Source organism: Crocodylus siamensis, chromosome 1, assembly GCF_052110815.1.
Source record: "Crocodylus siamensis isolate JL-2025a chromosome 1, ASM5211081v1, whole genome shotgun sequence".
Classification (NCBI taxonomy): domain Eukaryota; kingdom Metazoa; phylum Chordata; order Crocodylia; family Crocodylidae; genus Crocodylus; species Crocodylus siamensis.
This window is the reverse complement of record NC_143395.1, coordinates 36,438,115-36,454,455: the sequence shown is the minus strand read 5'-3', so window position 1 is coordinate 36,454,455 and position 16,341 is coordinate 36,438,115. Positions and strand designations below refer to the sequence as shown.

The 16,341-nt window shown below is 45.3% G+C and overlaps 1 protein-coding gene across 8 annotated transcripts in view; it reads left to right on the top strand.

The window, feature by feature from the left end:
* ERICH1 (glutamate rich 1) overlaps positions 1-16,341 on the top strand; it is a 184,273-nt gene that overhangs the window by 83,714 nt on the left and 84,218 nt on the right. The window contains exon 1 of one of the 8 annotated variants that reach the window (XM_090033227.1): positions 3,689-3,881. The exons of the other annotated variants lie outside the window; for them this stretch is intronic. Within the exon in view, the coding sequence (XP_089889353.1) occupies positions 3,788-3,881 (94 nt within the window). The 5' untranslated portion in view covers positions 3,689-3,787. Of the gene's footprint in view, positions 1-3,688; positions 3,882-16,341 lie in introns of those variants that run through there. 8 annotated transcript variants of the gene reach the window in all.

The following is a 16,341-nucleotide window of genomic DNA, read 5'->3' as shown; positions in this document are numbered from 1 at the left end:
ACCTCATGTGGTTCAACAAGGACAAGTGAAAAGTCCTGCACTAAGGACAGAATAATCCCATGCACCAGTACAGGCTGGGGGCCGACAGTCTGGGCAGCAGTTCTGCAGAAAAAGACCTGGGGGTTACAGTAGACAATAAGCTGAATATGAGCCAGCAGTGTGCCCTTGTTGCCAAGAAGGCTAACAGCATACTCGGCTGTATTGCCAGCAGGTGAAGGGACGTGATTAATTCCCTCTATTCAGAACTGGTGAGGCCACATCTAGAGTACTGTGTTCAGTTTTGAGCCCCCCCCATTACAGAAAGGATGTGGACAAATTGGAGAGAGAGTCCAGTGAAGGACAGTGAGCATAGTTGGGGGCTGGGGCACATGTCTTATGAGGAGAGGTTGAGGGAGCTGGGTTTATTTAGTTTAGAGAAGAGAAGACCAAGAGGCGATTTAATAGCAGCCTTCAACTACCTGAAGGAGGGTTCAATAGAGGATGGAGGTAAACTGTTCTCATTGGTGACAAATGACAGAACAAGAAGCAATGGCAGCAGGGGAATTTTAGCTTAGATATTAGGAAGAATTTTCTTACTAGGAGGGTAGTAAAACTCTGGAACAGGTTACCCAGAGAGGTTGTGGACTCTCCATCCTTGGAGGTTTTTAAGACCTGGCTAGATAAAGGCTTGGCTGGGATGATCTAGTTGGGAATGGTCCTGCTTTGAACAGGGGGTTGAACCAGATGACCTCCCAAGGTCCTTTCCAGTCCTAATTTTCTATTATTCTAATGTTTGAGCAAGAGAGAGACAAACAAAAGAAAATCTTTCATACGACTAGAATGAAGGCCATCTTCATGGCCTTCTATGACCAGGTCACAAAATCCTTAGACACAGGGGTAGCAGTGGACGTAGTCTTTCTAGACGTTAGGAAGACCTTCGACACTGTCCCTCACCCCATTCTCATTAAAAAAACAGGGGACTGTGGTGTCAACACCTACACAGTCAAATGGCTCACTAACTGGCTGGAGGGCTGCACCCAGAGAGTGGTGGTGGATGGGTCATTTTTGACCTGGAGGGATGTGGGCTGTGGGGTCCTCCAGGACTCGGTCCTCGGGCCCTCACTGTTCAACATCTTCATCAGTGACTTGGACGAGGGAGTAAAAAGCACCCTGTTCAAATTTGCTGGCGACACTAAGATGTGGGGGGACGTGGACACGCTAGAAGGGAGGAATAGGCTGCAGTCAGACCTACACAGGTTACAGGGGTGGGCAGATGAGAACAGGATGGGTTTCAACACTGACAAGTGCAAGGTGATGTACCCGGGGAGGAAGAACCAGCAGCATACCTACAGGCTGGGGAACTCCCTTCTCATCAGTGCAGAGGCAGAAAAGGATCTTGGAGTCATCATTGATGCCAAGATGAACATGGGCCGGCAGTGTAGGGATGCAGTCAGGAAGGCCAACCGCACCTTGTCATGCATCCACAGAGGCATCTCAGGCAGATCCAAGGAGGTGATAATCCCCCTCTGTGTGACACTGATCAGGCCACAGTTGGAGTACTGCATCCAGTTCTGGGCGCTGCACTTCAAGAGGGATGTGGACAATCTGGAAAGGGTCCAGAGGAGGGCCAGTTGCATGATCAGGGGGCAGTAGGGCAGGCCCTATGAGGCTATGGGACCTGAACCTGTTCAGCCTCCACAAGAGAAGGCTGAGGGGGATCTAGTGGCCTGTTACAAACTAGTCAGGGGGGACCAACATGCATTGGGGGAGTCCCTGTTCCCCCAAACACTACCAGTAGTGACTAGAACTAATGGTCACAAGCTGGCAGAGGGTAGATGCAGGCTAGACGTCAGGAGGCACTACTTCACTGTCAGGGCGGCTAGGATCTGGAACCAACTTTCAAGTGAAGTGGTGCTGATCCTACCCTGGGGGGCTTTAAGAGGAGGTTAGAGAAACACTTTGTTGGGGTTGTTTGACCGCAGTACTTTTTCCTGCCAAGGCAGGGGGTCGGACTTGATGATCTGCTCAGGTCCCTTCCAACCCTACCAACTATGAAACTATGACTAGCAGCCAGTTCTTAAGTCCTGTACTTATTCTGCTATATAATCCCCTCCTTAATTTCTAATCTCAATGAAAGTGAAAAAAAATAAAATCCCCTACTATTCACATATATAGCTAAGAAGTTGTGCCATTTTTTACCACGCTCCTTTGCTTGCATGTTGCTACCCCAACCCATATAATTTTAGTTCTTTAAACCAGTGTTTCTCAACCCATGGGTCATGGCTCAAAAGGGCGATCACAAGAATATTTCAAAGGGTCTCAAGCAAGTGCCAGAAAAATGCATGAAAGCAATGGTTTCGCTTTGCAGGCTGGTAGCGTTCCAGCCTTCAAGCAGCTGCTTGATATGTGGCCAACACATAGCCAGGCAGAGCCGTGGGAGCAGCTCCAGCAGCCGGATAAAGGTAAATATATGCAGAGCAGGGGTTGGATGGCCAGGGCAGGGGGACTGTCAGGGTGGGGGGAAGAGTGTTGACCCCAGTTGACTTCCTGCCCCTTGGGCAGGGGGCTGGATCCGATGACCCCAGCAAGATAAGCATCCAAGCATTTCTTAAAGGTATCCAGAGTAGGTGCTTGCACCACTTCTGGGAGGATTCTATTCCAGACACTGGAGACTAGGACAGTAAAGAATTTTTTCCTTATGACCAGTCTAAAACGGTCTTTCAGCAGTTTGTGACCATTAGACCCTGTCATCCTTTGGGGTGCCCTGGTGAACAGATGTTCTCCCGGTTCCCTTATATACTTATAGGCTGCCACCAAGTCACCCCTGAGCCTTTGCTTCTCCAGGCTGAACAATCCCATGCCTCTCAGCCTCTCTTCATCGGGGGTCAGGCTAGATGATCTGTTCAGGTCCCTTCTGACCCTAGCTACTATGAAACTATGAAACTATTCTTTTGACGTCTAATCATACGTGTGGCTCTCCTCTAGACTCTTTCAAGCTTCTCCACATCCTTTCTAAGTGTGGAGCCCAGAATTGAATGCAGTACTCCAGCTGCGGCTTTACCAAGACCAAGTAAAGTGAGAGGATGACTTCTTGGGTCTTGGTTGAGATGCATCGATAGATGCAAGCCAGAGTTTTGTTTGCTTTGTCAGCTGCAGCATTGCATTGGTGGCTCATGTTCATCTTGTGGTCAGTCATTATCCCCAAGTCTCTTTCAGTCGTGGTGCTAGTGAGTGCAGCACTGCCGAGCCTGTAAGTATGATGTGGGTTTTTTCTCCCACAGTGGAGCACCTTGCATTTCTCTGTGTTGAATGTCATCAGGTTCTGATCCGCGCACCTTGTGAGCCTGTCCAGGTTGGCCTAGATTGCCAACCTATCCTCTAGAATGATTGCATTTCCCTGTAATATAGTGTAACCTGCAAACTTAGCCAGTCCACTTCTGACACCCAAATCCAGATAATTTATGAATATATTAAAGAGTACTGGTCTAAGTACTGAGCATTGGATGGATGCCATTGGTCACCATGCGCCATGTTGACTCAGTTCCATCAACTGGGTGTGACCATGGAGCCAGTTCCCCGTCCATCAGACTGTAAGGTTCTCAAGTCCGCAGTTCCCCAATTTTACCTCGAGGACAGCATGGGAGACTAAGTCAAAGGCTTTTCTGAAATCTTTTTAGAAATCTTTGTTCCTAGCCACTGCTATGACCTGAGAATCAAGGTGCATGAAAGGATCCAGGAGCACCCCAAGGCTGGAATTTGAATGACAAGGGAATCCCACCACTGATTGGTGTCCCCATTCTCCCAAGTTATGAGGTCTGCCAACTGTCATCATTTCTATCTTGTCTGGATTCCATTTCAGTCAGTTCACTCTCACCCAGTCTCCACTTACAGCCACACGCCAGGTAAGAAGCCAGACTACAGACCTGAGTGAGATGAAAAACAGTGCTTTTATCATTCTCATCATTTTAAAATTAGTACGCTTTAGAATGAGCAATTTTAAGAATTTTTTTTCCCCAGAGAGGAAAACTGCCCTTCCGTGCTTTCTTTGACATATATTGGAAGCTGTAATGATATACATCCCTAAAAAATAATTAGTGGTTTTTCTCCACTGTTCAAATAGACATTTTGAATCATATTCTATTATTTTAACCCTAAGACACATATACAGTGTAAGTCTAAGTATTGCAAATGCTGTAATAACTATAACAAAAATATGTTTATAAATAATATTATATAAATAATAGCTTTAATATTTTTACTGACTTGGATGAGCTATGATGTGCTCTGTAGCTTTAGCTGTAGTATTTTGTGTCTTTTAGGAATACAGTAAAATCTTTGTTATCCAGCATCCCTGGGGTAAAAATTCCAGTTATCTAAAATAACCTGGCAGGCATTTTCAGATAACGTGGAGCGAGTCGGGGTCGTGGGGGGCAGGTGGCAGCGGCTGCACACAGAGCAGGTGCTGTGCAGGGTGGGGTGGGTGGCAGCAACTGCTGCCACGTACAAACTCCCCCCCTCAAAGTCTGGCCGGCCACCCAGAAATTCCAGTTGGTAGAATTTCCAGTTACTTAAATGCTAGATAACAGAGATTTTACTGTACCTTTTAGCATTTAGGCAAATCCATAGTAAAGAGAAATGCTCTTTTTAGGGATAGTGTAGGTTGTATAGATAATGAATAGGTATTATGAACCTTAATTCAAATTTTCCCTCTTTTAAAGTTATAATACACTCAGTGAGAAAAATGTAAAAAAAAAAGTTTCTGTAGACTGGAGGTCCTGCACTGTTTTTGAGTTATTTCTAGTCATGTTGGTGAATTTCTGTTTGTTTGTTTTTTGTGTTGTCATGATGTTTATTAATACAGTGGAAATCCTCTTTTAGCCTTTAGAGTATAAGATAATGGAAGAGAAGGATGGGTAGCTTGACTGAACTCATGACTAGCATCTTTTCAGTGAGGGGTGAATGTCAAGTTGTATATCTAATTTACTTAGTGGCTTTCTTGTTTAGCCCCTGCTTCATAAGTAACCCAAGGAAAATGTGGCTACCCCCTTTCTCCACCAGGTGGCCCTCATCTTCATTGTTTACTGGGGTCAGTGATACTGATGCACTTTTTACTTTGAGTAATTTGTTTTCAGTATTTTTCAGAATGTGCAGACATTCCAGCATGCAACACTGTCTTCTGGGCATGGTGCCTGTCAAGGAAGCTAAAGTACCGCCTACTTTCTAGGCAGACACGTGTTGTGTTGTTTTAGATTGGTGGACTAACAAAGAATGACTTGTACAGAGAGTGGGGAGAAAATCCTACCAACAGTTGCCTGTGCTGGTCATTAATTCCAGTATTCCAGCTGTATCCAATGAGGCATCTGCTTCACATAACTGACTTACTGTAGCTGGCAAGAGAATTCCTACCCATAACAAAAACCACAATGACTCCATATACCTAAATAAAAGTTGAAGTTATTATTTTTAGGGTTCTTGGCCCCAGACCCAACTGCTTTCTCTTTGTCAGTCATGTGTATCCAGTAAAATAGGTAACCAATAAAAAACTGGATATATAATGTTACCCCTCTTTTAGTTGCATTTCTGTGATGAGCAAAGGCTATATTGCTCTTTTCATTAAGTTCCATACCTCCAGGCATGTTAAAAAATGTATCTTTCTAGTGGTCTGGCTCTAGGTCTTCTTTTAGGAATCATATTAAAATAGGGCAGAAAGGAACCTTAGAAGACGACTGGTTTAGCCTCCTGTTCAAGGGAGGATCATCACTGTCTAAACTGTCTGAGAAAAATGTTTGTCTAGCTCAGTGGTTCTCAACATTTTGAGACTCAAAGCACCCCTCAGAAAATCCCATTCAGTTTCATTTGTTTTTTTGATTACAGAAAAATTATAAAGCAATTCTTCTGTTTCAGAAAACATAGAAGGACCACAATAGGTCAGAATGTTTTTCACACTATGGATTCCTATTTGAAATCTTTGTAGTTTATTTTGTGAAGTTGTGAATAATATTTGCACACCTAACAGTACTAACATTGCATGGTACTCCACAGCACACATGAAAGAATCTCAAGACATTCCAAGGTGCTCCAGCACCGCAGTTGAGACTCACTGGTCTAGCCTGTGCTTAAAGTTTCCAAAGATGGAGTTCTACAAACTCTCTCTAGGTAACATAGGTACTGCTTGACCATCCTCATGTTTAGGAAGTTCTACCTAAATTCTAACCTAAATCTCTTCTGTTGCAATTTAAGCCCATTACTCCTTGTCCTTAAGCCCATTACTCCTGTGGCCACAGAAAACAATTGATCACCACTCTTTTAATAAAAAACATTTTTGTATTTGAAGACTGCTATTAAATTTCCCTTCAGTCTTTGCTTTTCTGCACTAAATAATAGCCTTTTATTATAGGCTGTGTTCTAGACCTCTGATCATTTTTGTTGCTCTCCACTAAGGTCCTTCCAATTTGTCTGGTTTTTTTAAGTGTAGTGCATATCTATACACAGTGCTCAGGTGAGACCTCACTGGCACTGAACAGAATGGAAGAATCCTTTCCTGTGCTGTGCATGCAGCACTCCTGTTAATGCATCCTAGTGTGCTTTTATTGCACTCCTATTGACTCACTTTCAGTCTACAATACCCCATGGCCTCGAGGTCTTTTCTGCAGTGCTGTGGTTATTCCCTGTTTTGTATTTGTACAAATAATAGTTCCTTCCTAAGCATAGTGCATTATACCGTTCCTCATAAAATTCAGTCCTATTCATTTCAGACGTTTTTGTTATGTATTAAGTTCACTTTAGATCCAGTGCCTGTGCTGTTCCACCCAACTTGCCATTATCTGCAGATTTATTAAGTGTATATCCTATTCTGTCCTCCTAGTGATTAAGAAAGATGTTGAATGGTATGGATCTAGCACTGGCCCTAGAAGATTCAACTTAATACCTTGTTCGAGCTATGGATAACCCCTCTTTGAGAATGTGTCAGTTATGCATTTACTCTTATAATAGTTTCAGCCATATTGTTGCTTATTTCCAAGAATGTCAGGAGATACACTGACATTAATATGACTTATTAAGGCTGAGTCATATCACATCCATTGTTCTTCCCCTCTGCACATGGCCTGTCACCTTCTCATAGAAGGAAATCAGACTGGTTAGGGCTGACTTGTTCTTATCATATCCACATTGGTTGTTGCTTATCACCCTGCATGCCTTGCCATGCTTACAAATCAGTTGTCTGATGATATCTTTCTTGGTATCAAAGTTAGATTGACTGGTGTATAATTGTCTGAGTCTTCCCTTTTTCCATTTTAAATATGGACATGATACTTGCCCTTTTCCATTTTTCTGGCTTTGCTATTAATTCATATAATTGAGTACTCTATGGTGAATCTCATTTGGCCCTTCTGATTTGAAAACATTTAGCCTTTCTAAGTAATATATAACATGTTTTTCTAACCTAGTAATATCTAATTGATTTAAACCAAAGTATCTTTCCTTTGTCCCTCATGCTAAGTGGGATAAATAACTGTTCATTATTGAATAATTTTTTTGTGAAGACGCGAGTGAATATTGCAGCCTCCTTTACATTTGCCATTATTGGCTTCTTCTCCCTACTAAGTAAGGGACCTACTCTTGTTCTAACATTTATATAATCCTTTTCTTTGCCTTTTATATCACTTGATAGCTGTACCTCAATTTGTACCTTTGCCTTTCAGATTTTGTTCTCTCATGCTTTTGTATCCATCCTTAGTAGTACAGCCAAGTTTCTAAGATTCCTTTTTAAATTTTGAGTCATTAAAGAATTTACTGTTTAACCAAGGTTCTCTTTTTGTGCTCCTGTCCTTCTTTTGCAACAGAATAGCGTGCCCTTGTCCCTAGATTTTGTCTCTCTAAGAAAAAAATAACTCTCTTGCACTCCTTTGCCCTTAGATTAGTCCCAAACAGCATGTGGGTACCCATTTTCTGAGTTGGTTAAAGTCCTTCTCAGAAGTACAATTATTCTACTGTTCTCCTTTCTTCCCATTCATGAATTCTGTCATATTGTGATCACTGTCAAAGTTCCCTTTATTTTTAGATTCTCCACCAATTCCTTCCTAATACTAATATATAGGATATAAAACAATTAGATGTTATGTGGTTGGGAAACAGACTGAGTTGTACAAAAAAATTTAAAAATAAATAAGGCATGTAAAACTTGATTCCAGAAGCACCTGATCCTAGCTTCTATGATAGGTGGGAGATTTGGCCAGGACAGGTGGTCTCATCTCTTGTGATATTTCTCATATTTTTAAGATAAAAACATCTATAATTAACAAAGGACGTGAATTCCAGTTAGAGACCCTTGTTGAAAATATCATGAGCAAATCTTTAGCTGCTGCAAATGAGAAATTTCTTTGTCCTTAATGGATCTGTGGCCATTTATACACCTATATCTCCTTCCAAGTAAATCAAGAACCTGAGATTATGCCAATTTCCCCAGTATTATAGGGAAGGAGAGGCAGTCTCTAAGGTAACCAGAACCCAACCTGTATATGGTTCCTTTTCCATGTAAAGGAGAGGGAAAAGTGCTGTAAATACTGTCTTGTGTGTGAAGACTGTGTATAGAACACTTCAAGGTGCTGTTCAATGTAAAATACAATATAATTCCCTGAGTATCAGAAAAATGCTGTACTGCTGTATGTCTAAAGATATTGGCCTTAAGAAAAATCTCTCAGATTCTGGCTGCCTGGAGAGGTGTCAGAAGTGATTTCTGTAACTTAACCATAGAGTGAATAAATGCTTTCTCAACTACAGATGCCAGTCAAATCAGAGAGATGAGAAGGGTAGAAGCTGAGTCATAAGGAGTAAAAGGCTTTGTTCTCTAATAAGGTTTAAGGCTCTGGAAACTTTCAGATTAACAGGTCTGGCTGAAATCCAATGTAGGTAGTACAGTAAAGCAGTAATGTCATTTGTAACCCTAGCAACACTCCAAACATGAGCAGATTCCTTGAAAATCAAGTTAAGAGATGCCTAATTCAAATTGTAATTAACTTCTGACAAGGCTATATCATGCTAATAGAACAATGTTGGGAGTCTACACATTTTTTGGAAGTGAGAAAACAATATAATTTTCACTCTAGCATTGAAATAATATCATCAAGGACACCCATGAAAGGAAAATCACTTCAGATGTTTGGGTGGGGATACTACAGCAAGCAGCCCTGCCTCCAAAATATGCTGTGTTCATCTGGCAACAGAAACTGGTCATGAGTATGGGGTTTTTTATTTAATCTACTAGGCACTAAAAAAAAATAATTTTAGGCTGCCAGACTTAGCTGGATGTTCTCAGTAAGAAAGAGAGCACAAATGACCACATTTGTTTTAATGGTAAATAGTTCATTAATAATTAATTAAGGCACTGCATACACCCTAACAGGAAAATGAAGAAAGGAGAACTGCAAAACTAGTAGCATGAAAACCAGATGACAAGCTACACCCTAGAAACTATAAATGGATGAGGAGGTCAGAACAGTGGCAGCAAAATGTACCTGTTGTCACAATTACTTCCTACAGCTCTTGACATACACAGTATTAAATGCTGTCAAAAGGTCAGGAAAGATAAAAGAGGAAGATTTCCCTTTGCTCTGTGTTATATAACATGCTTGTAAGCTGCCATAAGGCAGCTTGGCACTATGTGCAGACCTTCCACCACATGTTTTAAGTACATTGTGTATTTTGAGAGAGATGCAGATACCAGGCTGCTTATTAGTGATTCAGAAACTTGTATAATGAGTCCTTCATTAGCCTGTCATGGTTTGGAGTAAACAAATAATAGATATGTGAAGTCTGTCCAGTTCCCTGCATTTGTCCTTACATGTTATAATAAACAACACAAGGTGTAAAGGCTTTAGTTCTTCAAAGTAATCAGCTTTAGCAATTGTCACACAAGCCAATCAGACATTCTAACCCACCAGAATTCAAAAGGATTGAAGGATAAATGCTATAAGAAACACTCTAGCTTATTGTCTGGGTGCATCAGGATCAAGCCATCATTCAATTTTAGGTTGTCGACCATATCTATTTCTCCATTTCAGATGAGAAGTCATCAGTGTAAAATTAAAGCAGGGTACCTGTGATTTCCTGTGTTGTTCGTGTATTTCCCCAGGACTAAAGAAGTACTTACTGCTGGTAGTGCATGCAGCCAGAATCGCATCCAGAAAAAGAAAGAAAGAAAGATGGACAGAAAGACAGACTTTTGACTTCTATAAATGTTTATTGTGGGGGAAAGGAAGTAACAGGATAACAAAGGATGGCCCACATGGGGGCCCAGGTACAGAACACAGAGTCTGGGCTTGCAGCCTGCAAGGTGTGGCCTCCCAGTCTAAAACAAAAACACCCAGTACTGCATCAACCCACTAGGGTTCTTGCCAGTACCCTGGGATGGGGGAGGCAGTGTCACAGCGTGAGGACCAAATGGCCATCCTCAGCACTGCAAAGCACTCCCTGAATGGTCCAATGTGCCTGGAAGGTAAGTACTGTCTGCTGGAGGACCACATGTTTGAATTACAGTGACAAGAACCAAGACCAAGAACTGAAAGAGTTGCAGGGCATCATCAGAACTGATCCCAACAAGCCAGTTCCTGCAGCTGTTGGCCTGACCAAGAAGAAAGATGGCCAGGCAGATGACACACCTCCCTCAGCCATCCTGTATGGAAAAGAAACAAAGAGGTAACTTCTGAGAGGTCCAAGGCTACCACCTCAAACAAGGCACTGAGGACAGAAAAGAACAACAGCAGCTGGGGGCACCCAAGGAAGGTGTGGAATAAATCCTCTTCTACCTCCCACAAGCAAAAGGATCAAGCCGCCAACACAGCCAGATCCATGTGATGGACAAGAGTGCCAGTGGCCAGAATCCCATGCAGCAACCATCACTAGAGGTAGCCAGTCCATTTGGCAATGGGTAGCTTATAAAGCGTGCACTGTGCAGAGCAAATCCACACAAGTTCTGGTGCCACTAGGTGCAGCCACTATATCAAGTCAGGATGAGTGGCAAGGACATAAGCATGGTGGACATGAACCACCCATGTGTACAGGGCTTCCTGGGGCAGCATGTCAAAGCGACCCCTGGCATCACTGTCAGGAGGCATGGGAAGAGTCAAAATGCCAGGCCCACCACCTAGGTTGCTATCCATAGCTGGGACAATGGGCAGTAGTAGAAAGGGCTCTCCCAAAATATCCCTGGCAAGGATGACCCACTGTGCTCAAAGGTAGTCCTTGATGGCAGCTGCTGCTTCCTCTTGGAGGGAGGCCAACACATCCCCCAAGAGGCAAGTGGTGCAGTGGACCAAATGCATGCCCAACCAGGCAGCCAGAGCCTTGGCTGACAGCCAGTCTGACCAGGCCATATCAAGAAGGTGGCCTAGCCAGACCACGCGCAATCAGATGAGAGTCAACCAAGCCCTGATCTGCCTTGGCCATAAGTAAATAGAGAACAGCTCAGTGGAGCCAATGGCGTCTATCCCAGAAAAAATCAACCAGCAGTGTTTGAAGCTTCTCAAGTAAGTCCAGCGGAAGCCCAACACAGTGCACTGGTGCCATAATGTTGCGGCTGCCAAATTGTTCACAATGCGGATCCGCCCACGGTAGAAGAAATTGGGCAGACACCAGCACCACTGCCGCAGGCACACCTCCACCTCCTTGCCGAGGCCCTCCCAATTCCGGGCTGGGAAGACCAATGTTCCAAGGAACACCTCTGGGGCCTTAAGGCCCTTGCAACACCAGATGAGACCCCCAGGCAGGTCCGGGGGAAGTGATTGGCCCACGTACCAAGGAGCAGGGCATTGCTCTTGGGCCAGTTGATGTGAGCTGAAGAGGTGCACTCATAAGCACACTGACAATCAACCAGGGACCGGACATCACCCTAGGTGCCAAGGAAAATGGTCATGTAGTCTGCCCAACCGGTGGGCCGCCAACCAAACCAGATGCCAGTGGAAGCATGCAGCATGTGAAGCAAGGGTTCACTGGCCACAGCATAGAGCTTTCCCGGAAGGGGTAGACCTGATGGATGCCCTTGTGGGCCGTAAACAGAGCACAGCTCATGCCATCACTTTCAAAAGATTGGAAATGTCTCAGTACAGGACCCAGAGGGCGGAGGTGAAGACAGGCCTAAAACCAAAGGCCTCTTGGATCTGAAAAGGGTAGTTGTAGCCAACCCTGTCAAAGACTTTCTCCTGGTCCAAGGAGAAGAACCCAGTGTTCAGTCCAAATAGGTACAGGCTGTCAACAAGTCATGAGCAGGAACAGTTTGGCATAGATGGTCCCGCCCAGCACACAGAAGCTCCATTAGGGGCCAGTGACCGAGACTATGACAATACGCATCTGATCGGACAAGACTTTGGCCAGTATCTTGTAGTCAACACACAGAAGGGATACTGGCCACTAGTTCTTAATGCAGCTGAGGTTCCCTGTCTTTGGTAGCAGGGTGAGAGCTCTCCAGCAACAGCTGACAGGCAAGATATTATCAGTGAGGCTCTCATGAAATGTGTGAAAAAGGCAGGGGCCAAGAAGGGGCCAAAAAGCCTTATAAAACTCAGTGGGCAACCTGGTGAGACCTGGGGCTTTCCTCCAGCCCCCCCACCCCGCAATCATGAGTTCCTCCAGGGACAACTCTCAATCAAGTTCATCAGCCGGCATTGGGCAGAGCTTGGGGAGGCCATTGTGTAAGTGCTTAGTTGACTTCAGGCAGAGAGGGTCAGCTGCAAACAGGTCCTGATAAAAGGTGACTGCATAACTTTGAATCTCAACAGAATCCGTGAGTATCTCGCTGTCCAGAGTCTTGTCACAGTCAATGACTTTCCGCAGGGTCTGCCACCCTTCCAAGTTGAAAAAGAAATGGATCATGGCATCAGCGTCTGCCAGCTCTTGGCAGCGGGCACAAATCCTCACACTCTGGGCTCTGCCCTCCGCCAGCTCCCACAGGTGCTTCTTCCAAAGCTTAAGGTTCTCAGATAACCCTGTGTCACCACCAGCATCATGTAGAGCCATCTCAAGCTCTGTTACATCCTTCTCCAACCCCCAGACATGGTAGCAGAGCTCTCTTATTGCCAGGTGAATGTCTTGCTGGCAGAAGGCTCTGATCTGCGCCTTTCCCACATCCTACTATTGCTTCTCGGAGGAAAAGGTGGTTTTCACAGTCTCTCATGTCCACCATAAATAGGCAAAGCAGTCGTGGAAGTGAGCGTCCTGCAGCAAGCTGGTGTTAAAGCACCAGTAGGGCACACAGGGACACGCTCTGCCAAGGAGACTCAGCTCACAAGAAATAAGACTGTGATCTGAGAGTCCAGATGGAATAATGCAGCTGCCATGCAGGATTGGCAGGCAATGCTTGGATGATGTATAGGTGATCAAGTCTTACCATGACAATCCCATCAGTGGTCACCATCAGCCAAGTGTACTGACTCATGTTAGTGTGGAAATGGTGTCAAACATCAACAAGGTTCACTGCCTCCAAAGCATTTCCTAGCTGCTAGGCTGAGGGTGGATGGGGTTCTGACCCGTTCTGGTCAAGCCACTCATCAACCATGCAATTAAAGTCCCCGCCGAGGAAGAGAAGGTTGTCACCATCAGCTACACTCCGCAAAAAGTCAGCCAGGGTCTCAAAAAAGGCAGTCCGTTTTCACCCAACAGTGGCCTACATAAACATTAATTAGGAGGATGCAATGTTACACTAGGAAGATATGAACAGTTAACCAGTGGTAAAGGATGACCTCTTGGGCTACCACCAAGTCAGGCATCAGCTGCGGCACAAGAGGGTTATGACCCCTGCACTGAGGGAGGTGACATGACTCAGAAAGTTATGGCCCCTCCAGGCAGCATGCCAGTGGACTTGATTATCTGTGCCAGTGCACATTTCTTGCAGAAAGGCGACATCCAGCTTTTTCTGGAACCAGAAATCAAAGAGAGCTGTCTGCTTCACAGGGTCTCTGCCTCTGTTGACATTGAGAGCCAAAGACTGTAGCAGCCATGCATGAAGGGTGTAAAGAGGGGGATAGGCAAAGCCAAAAGAACACAGAGAAAGACCGAGAGAAGCAGGCATGCAGGACGGGGAAAAACCAGGCCTATGGCTTGCCAGCCAGTGCTTCACACAACAGGCATGCAGCATCACTCACAAGCTTGCTTAGGCGAAAATTATAACTCTGCATCCTCAGAGTGGAGTGCAGTGCTGCTGCTGTGGTCTTGGCAGAAAGCACAAATGTCTCAGGTTCTGGGAACCATTTACAAATATGCTGTGCAACCTTCTAGTGGTGCTTGGTCAGGTCAAGAAACTCAATAAGGCATTCAGCAGAGTAACCAACACAGGGACGTTCCTCAGAAGCAGGAACAGGTTCTGCCTTTAGGATGGGGACCCTCCCCCTGGAGGTGGGCACCTTAGCTGAATTGGGGGATGCTGTCTCCTGAGGCAGGGCTTCCGTCAACTCATCCTCAGAGGCAGAATCAAAATACAACCCTGAGAAGGAGGAGATGTACAAGTTGTGCATAGAGAGCTGCCAAGTCCTGCGGGAGTGGAATGTGTCCCCTCACTAGGACTCTCAGCATTAGGCCCTGTGAGAGCAACGTCCTCTGAGGAGTGCCCAGGGGTGGTGGGTATCAGTTCCTGATCTCTTTGGGGGGGTGCTCTCCTGGGCTGGGCTGTCTCACTCCTGGAGCCACTTGGGGCTCCCAGAGGGTGCAATCTCCATGTTGACCTCGTCAGGCTCAGGGACCTGAGAATTGGGGTGAGGGTCATCAGGTAGGGTCATTTGGGTAGATCTTCATAGTTCTACTAATGTTGGTAAAGTGATGATTGTTTATACCCCGTGAGGGTCCCTTGTTGATGTCATTCTTCCTCCTGCTGGTAATACTGTTGTGCCAACCCCCAGGTGCTTTGGGAAAATAAATCAGTCAATTCATGAAGCTTTGGGGTAATGCAGAGGAAAGGGTAATAGCCACCTATATAGAGAGCCTGTCCATAAAGTAAGAAACTCTATGTAAATTTGTGACATTATTTGTACTATCTGAGATATATTACAGTAATTGATAGCTGAAATTGTATAATGTGAAAAAGATAAGACTTCTGCAGTCCATAAAAATGCTGGGCAAGGCTCCATTAAATAATAAAAAGCAATGGCATCACTACTAATTCTGCTATCTGGTATTAAGCAGGTAATGTGAAAAACTGCTTTGCATGTGCATACTAGGTTTTTAGATTTGTATGAAGTTTAATGTCAAGTGCTGACAGGCACGAATATTTTCCTTTATCACAGACTGTGCAAATATCACAGATTGTGCCATATAAGTGAGCAGAGCTAATAAAACCAGGCTGCTTGTTGTTTATAGTTTCATAGTTTCATAGTAGCTAGAGTCGGAAGGGACCTAGGTAGATCATCTAGTCCGACCCCCTGCCTTGGCAGGAAAGAGCACCGGGGTCAGATGACCCCGGCAAGGTGCTCATCTAACTTCCTTTTAAAAATCCCCAGGCTAGGAGCCTGCACCACTTCCCCTGCAAGCCAGTTCCAGGCCCTAGCCGCCCTGACTGTGAAGTAGCGCCTCCTAATATCTAATCTAAACCTACCCTCCGCCAGCTTGTGACCGTTATTCCTGGTCACTCCTGGCAGCACACGGGGGAACAGGGACTCCCCCAATACCTGCTGATCCCCCCTGACCAGTTTGTAGCAGGCCACAAGGTTCCCCCTTAACCTTCTCTTGTGGAGGCTAAACAGGTTCAGGTCCCGTAGCCTCTCCTCATAAGGCCCGCCCTGCTGACCCCTGATCATACGAGTGGCCCTCCTCTGGACTCTTTCCATATCGTCCACGTCCCTCTTGAAGTGTGGCGCCCAGAACTGGACGCAGTACTCCAGCTGCGGCCTGACCAGTGCCGCATAGAGGGGGAGGATCACCTCCCTGGACCTGCTCGAGATGCATCTGTGGATGCATGACAGGGTACGGTTGGCCTTCTTGACTGCCTCCCCACACTGCTGGCCCATGTTCATCGTGGAGTCAATGACGACTCCAAGATCCTTTTCCGTCTCCGTGCTGGCAAGAGGGGAGTTCCCCAACCTGTAAGTGTGGTGCCGGTTCTTCCTCCCCATGTGCAACACCTTGCACTTATCAGTGTTAAACCCCATCCTATTCTCATCCGCCCACCGTTGCAACCTGTCAAGGTCAGCTTGTAGCCTATTGCACCCTTCTAGTGCACCCACATCCCCCCACATCTTAGTGTCATCAGCAAACTTGAACAGGGTGCTTTCTACCCCGTCATCCAAGTCACTGATGAAGATGTTGAACAGTGCGGGCCCGAGGACCGAGCCCTGCGGAACCCCACTGCCCACGTCCTTCCAGGTCGAGAAGAACCCATCC